Source organism: Mus caroli, chromosome 3 (assembly GCF_900094665.2).
Source record: "Mus caroli chromosome 3, CAROLI_EIJ_v1.1, whole genome shotgun sequence".
NCBI lineage: Eukaryota > Metazoa > Chordata > Mammalia > Rodentia > Muridae > Mus > Mus caroli.
The window spans coordinates 81,862,040-81,868,497 of NC_034572.1; the positions used below are offsets into that span (position 1 = coordinate 81,862,040).

Here is a 6,458-nt window from a genome sequence, read left to right on the forward strand (position 1 = left end):
GCATGTGCCCCCCAGCTTCCTCCTCATCCAGTCTCCCATGGGTGCCATTCTCCACTGACCAAACTCTGTAGAAGTCAAGGACAAAGCCTTTTGCTCCTTGCCCCAAATCAGAGAAGAAGGGGCCAGAGACAGGGTCTGGAGCAGCCCCAGATGCATGGCACACCTCCTCAGCTCCCTGGGCCCTCCTGGTCATGACAGGAAAGCCAGAGCATATTCAGCTGTCAGCCCTGGATTTTAATGATTAACTGGCACCTCAAACACAGCCCTGTCCAAAGCCTTGAGTTCCGCCATCTTAAACCTACTTCCTCACTTATCTCAATGGGCAACAGGCTCTCCTCTCCTCCCACTTGCTTGGGTTATATCAGGGGCCCCTTGAAAAGCCCTCTGTGCCCTTTCTCCCTTCAGCTCCTCCCTAATCCTTTGGCTCAAGAGAAGGCCCACCTAGACCTGGTTGGCCTTTGTGACTACTGCAGGTCAGAGTCCATGGGAGAATCCACCCAGCCCGAAGCCTTATGTCTCACCTCCCCAGGAAAGCCCTTTGCTCTCCTATCCTAGGAATACAGGGTGTTTCAGAATTAGCTGTCACATCTTCCAAGGTGACCCTCAGAGAAAGATGACTTCCTCCTGTCTCTGTGCCTCGGTGCTGGTTCTGCAAGGGCAGGTAGACGGACATTTGACTCCAGAGCAAAAGAAGTCCCCCTATTACCGCAGGGCCAGCAGGATACCTGCGATGTGCCAGTGTAGCCCAGCTGACCCAGGAGCTGGGCACTGCCTTCTTCTCCATGTTACACTCTAAGCACTGAAAGCCTCTCTTACCAGCACAGCCCCACAGTCATTCTGCTCTGTCTGCCTTTCTCCAAAACACATCTCACAGACTTCTCCCTTCCCCCACAGTGCCACCCAGGCTAGCCTGTCACCTCCCACCCTAGCAACTCCCAAGGCTCACCTGTGTCTCCTGAATCCATGACTGTTTCCATCGGTCAGCTAGAGCTACCTAAGACCTAACTTGAATTGTATTATGTCCCTGGCAGCCATACCAGTGGTTCTTTGCTCAGGCGCCCAGGTTTACCATGGCCACGTCCCCCTAACCAGTTTCCTCTTACACAAAAAGCTTTTCTTCCTCAGAGTTATGGGATGTATGTAACCTACAGGAAACTCTTTCCTCTGCCCCTGCTGGTGCCTTCTCCTCCTTAATAGCTTAAGCAGAATCACATTAAAGAAAGCCTCATCTTATTTAATAGGTGACTAAGATACATCACTGTCCCACCCGCCCACCCTACCCAGTACTATGATCCATGCCTGACACCCCGTACCCAGTTTAAAGCATTTATTTATTTGCTAGTAGTCTGTCGTTTCCCCACACACACTATATTAAAATTCACGGAGGGCGAAGGTTCCATCTTTCTATCTGCTTGTATCCTCCAGGGTTGTCACTGGCCATTGTCATAGTGAGAATGTCATGGAAGCCTTCCCAGAGAATCCCACTGTTCTAGCAACTTTACTGAACTTGAAAGTCACCCAAGAATGGGGTCAGGAGAATCCCCAGTCTAGGGTCATCTGAGATATGGGAAAAAAGTTAGCGCCAGGTGGTCTGTCGGTCGGTCGGGGTAGCTACAGGGAATTTTGCCAGCAGGACTGCAGCTTATGCTCATGGTGGTCAGCAAGGCAAGGTCACTCTCCCCGGTGCCTTGGTAAAGAGTGAGTTGGGTGCGATGTCCCCACGGTGGCTGAAGAACTCCCCTGTGCTCAGGCTTCCTGTGTTTACTAATATGGTTCGTCAACATCAATCTAAGCAAGTTTATCAATTAGTGCCTAGAACTGTTCATAGTTTCATCTTTGGATTCACAGAGGAACAGATGCGAGAAACTGAGATACCCTCTAACTTCTGTCAAAGGGTACCCCTGTGCATGCCTTTAATCCCAGCACTTGGGAGGCAGAGGCCAGCCTGGTCTACAGAGTGAGTTCCAGGACAGCCAGGGCTACACAGAGAAACCCTATCTAGAAAAGAAGAGAAGAGAAGAGAAGAGAAGAGAAGAGAAGAGAAGAGAAGAGAAGAGAAGAGAAGAGAAAAGAAAAGAAAAGAAAAAGTTCCTCCCTTTTTCCCACAATCTAGTCCCCACCTTCAAGCTCTTGCTCTGAGAATATACCTAAGATTCTTGTCACTAAAATACAAAGAGAAAGGGATTGTATCACAGGCGATGAACTAGTCTCTATTGAAGCTGATGGGCCCACAGTATGAATGGACTAAAAAGTGATCAGGAAAAACGGACGACCTAGGGGAAGGGAAGATGTGGGGACTGACAACCGACAGCCCTCAAGAAGGGACTCTGTGTGGGGATGGGGCTGCCGACTGGGTGTGCCTCTTTTCTATTCTCTGGCTCCTGCAGATAAGACCAGCAGTTACGGTACACTCTCCTCCCAGTCTGTGGTTCTTGCAGCCAGCCCCAGTCCCACACTTTGGAAGCATGTCTGTCCAAGAGAACGCGCTACCCCAGCAGCTCTGGCCCTGGATCTTTAGGTCCCAAAAAGACTTAGCAAAGTCTGCTTTAAGTGGGGCTCCAGGAGGTAAGAAGAGGAAGGGAAGCCACTGAACAGAGAGGAGAATTAGGGTAGAATCAGTGTTGGGGGTGGAGGCCTTGCGGGAAGGATGCCCACTACAGCCTCTGTTAAATTTGATTTGAGCCTTTGATCCAGGCTCTGCAGACAGGCCAAAGGGGATCCAGCAGCATGGACGCCACGGGGCACTCCCGTGGTTCCTGGACTCTGGCCCTCAGTGTACAAGGCTTCCATTGGCAAGAGAGATGCTAGCTGGTTATACTTTAACCAGGACTGATCTCGTCTGTGCCAGGCCCCATCCCACTGTCAAAGGCAGAGTATAAAGCAGACCCACAGACACAGCAGGTACGCAACAGTATGGAAGGTGCTGGGTCAAGCTACGGGGTTTCCCCCTAAGGGGGCAGACAGGGGATGGAGCCGCACTGTATAGATGGAGGGAACTTGGAGGGGGAGGGGAGTGGGGAAGCCAGAGAGTTGCCTGGAACTGGAAGGAAGTAAACAAGGAAAAGTAACAGAGAGGTTCCCTAGAGAATGAGATGCCGGCTCGAGGGAGGCTTCTGGGGGTGTTGAGGCTGAGTGGTCTGCAGGGGGCGGGGTGGGGGAGGGTCTTGGTAGCTGGGATAGTTAGGACTCAGCTTTGAGCTAGACCTAGATTTGAATCATCTTCCTTGGAAGATGCCCTTTTCTTAGACAGTGCATTTTCTCTCTCCGTCTTTTTCCTTCCTTGTAAAGTTGGGATAGAGCACGCCTAACAGCCTGCTCCACAGAACCCTGGAGACTAAACATAGTAATGTGTGACACTCAGATTGAAGGAAGGCCTCCTCACACAGACCGGAGGGCTGAATAGACACAGGGTGAACTGGCAGGAAGCACATGGGGGATAGGCGATTGTCTGTGCAGGATCCTGAGTCCCCATCTACCGCAGGGCCAGCAGGATACCTGCGACGTGCCAGTGTGGCCCAGCTGACCCAGGAGCTGGGCACTGCCTTCTTCCAGCAGCAGCAACTGCCCGCAGCTATGGCGGACACCTTCCTGGAACACCTCTGCCTTCTGGATATCGACTCAGAGCCTGTGGCCGCTCGGAGCACCAGCATCATTGCCACCATCGGTAAGACCACCCAGCCCTGGGCCGCCACACCGGGCTGCCCGCATGGTTCTGGTGTCTCCTTACTGTGCTATCTTTGCCATGGTCATTCATTCAACAAATATTTGTGAGATTTGCAGGTGGTGGTGGTGTTGCGGGTGGTTTTTGTTGTTGTTGTTGTATTTGTTTCTTCTTCTTCTTCTTTTCTTTTTTTTTTTTTTTTTTTTTTTTTAGACAGAGTCTTTTTATGTTGTAGCTCTGGCTGTTGGGCAGGCAGGTCTCAAACTCAGAAATCCACCTACCTTTGCCTCTTGAGAGCTGGGTCGGGTTAAAGGCATGCGCCACCTTGCTCCACTTGAGGCTGGGTCTTTAAGACAGGGTCTCGGGTAGCCTTGAATAGTTTCAAGCTTATTATGTAGCCCATATTATATTGTATTAGCCTAATGAGATCATAAGTATGTGATACCACACCCAGTTTAACAAATGCTTGTTGAGCCAAGTAGCGGTGGCGAACACCTTTAATCCCAGCACTTGGGAGGCAGAGGCAGGAAGATTTCTGAGTTCCAGGCCAGCCTGGTCTACAAAGTGAGTTCCAGGACAGCTAGGGCTATACAGAGAAACCCTGTCTCGAAAAACCAATAAATAAATAAATAAATAAATAAATAAATAAATAAATAAAAAGCTACTTCAGTATGTTAGAAAGTCATGAGTAAAGAAAAGGTAGTCAGGAATATGAAGGATGAGAGCTAGAGGAAGACTGTGGTCCTAACCGGGGACCAGGGCAGCTAGGGGAAAGGATGGGAATGACGATGCTGCACCCCCACCCCCACCCCTGTAACACTCTGAATGCCTAGGAAGGAGGATCACTAAGAAAGTGAGGCCGGCTGGGGTTACAACGTAAAATCCTGTCTCAAAAACAATGACAACCAAATCACAAAAATGCAACTGGGGAACTAGCCAGTTGGTAGAGGGTTTCCCTTCCCCGAATGAAGCTTCAGCCATCATAAAAAGCTGGTCTGGTCTGGAACACGCCTGTAGTCCCAGCATTGGGCAGTGCAGGCAGGAGAGCCAGAGGTTCAGGGTCATCTTCAGCTATTATCAAGTCTGAGGTCAGTCTAGGCTACATGACACTCTGAAAATAAAATTAAATAAAATAAACAAACAAACAAATAAATGGAGGTGGAAGAGAAGGAGGAAGAGGAGAAAACAAAAAAGACAGCAAGAAAGGGGGAGCAAGAAGGGCTCTGTGGATACCTGGAGGAAGAGAAGTCCAGGCAAAGGGAAGACAACGCCCAGATCCAAAGGAAGCCTGGAGGAGCTGAAGAGACTGGGGGCGGAGAAGACTAGGAGGGGTGGGGCTGAGGTTGGATTCAAGGTCCTGAGAGGTCCACATCTGTAGCTTTCTTTGTATTTCCTTCTTTCTTCCTTTCTTTCCTAAGATATTTATTTATTTACTTATTTATTTATTTATTTATTTATTTATTTATTTATTTATTTATTATAAATAAGTACACTTAGCTGTCTTCAGGCACCAGAAGAGGGCATCAGATCTCATTACGGGTGGTTGTGAGCCACCATGTGGTTGCTGGGATTTGAACTCGGACCTCCGGAAGAGCAGTCGGGTGCTCTTACCCACTGAGCCATCTCACCTGCCCCTTTCTTTGTATTACTTATTTTGATACAATCTCACTGGATCGCCCTGGCTGGCCTTGACTCCCTCTCTACCTGTGACCTTACAGTCAACCTGCCTCAGCCTCCCTGACGAGGTTACAGCCTTGTCCCACTATACCTGCTTGCTCTGGCTTTTCTTTTCTTTTTGGCTTTTCAGCTTGTTGATGGAGGGTCTCTTGTCCTGTATCCCAGGTTAGACTCTTCTGCCTCAGTTCCCCATTGCTGAGGTGGCAGATGAGCGTGAGGGGCTGAATGAGGGCGAGGGCAGGGCTCAGTTTCTCTAGTGTGGAAATTACAGGCACGAGCCTGATTCCTATTCATTCATTCACTCATTCATTCACTTATTTAAGACAGGATTTCTCCATGTAGCCTTGGCTGTCCCGGAACTCACTCTGTAGACTAGGCTGGCCTTGCACTCAGAGATTTGCATGCCTCAGTCTCCCGAGTACTGGGATTAAAGGTGTGTGACACCACCGCCCAGCTATTGATTCCTATTTTATACCTCCACCACTCTCCTGACCTTTGTTCTCCTTGGATGTTGAACGTGTGACTCACATGCAGTCTATCAACGCATCAGGAAATTCCCATGGCTCCACCTTCAAACAAAGCATTTAGAATGATCCACTTCTTTCCACCCCAGCCACTGTCATCTGAGATCTGAAGATTGTTGTAAATTTGAGGTCAACATGGGCTAAACAGAGACCCTGTCTCAAAAATAAATAAGAAGAAGGAAAGGTGTCATCTGCACACAGATGGCCTTGCAAGTATAAGGACAGTCGGGATCATGGAGGAGTAAAGGTAGAAATAATGAGAGCTGAGGACCAAACAGACACACACCACAACACACCAAATACACACATACACACATATACCACACATGCACACACATACACCATATACATACACCACACATATCACTCACAGATTACAAACATGTGCCACACATACACATATCCTGCACACACACTATACACATATATACCACACATATACAGCACACATACCACTCACACATCACATACATATATCACACATACACCATACACACACACCACACACACATATACCATACACACACACCACTCACATATCACACACATATATCACACATACACCATACACACACACCACTCACACACACACATAT

General features: G+C 48.8%; 1 protein-coding gene across 4 annotated transcripts in view; it reads left to right on the forward strand.

The window, feature by feature from the left end:
• Positions 1–2,426: 2,426 nt before the first annotated feature.
• Positions 2,427–6,458, forward strand: part of Pklr (pyruvate kinase L/R) — a 10,566-nt gene continuing 6,534 nt past the window's right edge. Inside the window, exons 1-2 of one of the 4 annotated variants that reach the window (XM_029475304.1) lie at positions 2,427–2,565; positions 3,482–3,664. In XM_029475304.1, the coding sequence (XP_029331164.1) occupies positions 2,466–2,565; positions 3,482–3,664 (283 nt within the window). In that variant the 5' untranslated portion in view covers positions 2,427–2,465. The other 3 variants (XM_021157384.2, XM_021157383.2, XM_029475305.1) reach the window with 3 other exon arrangements.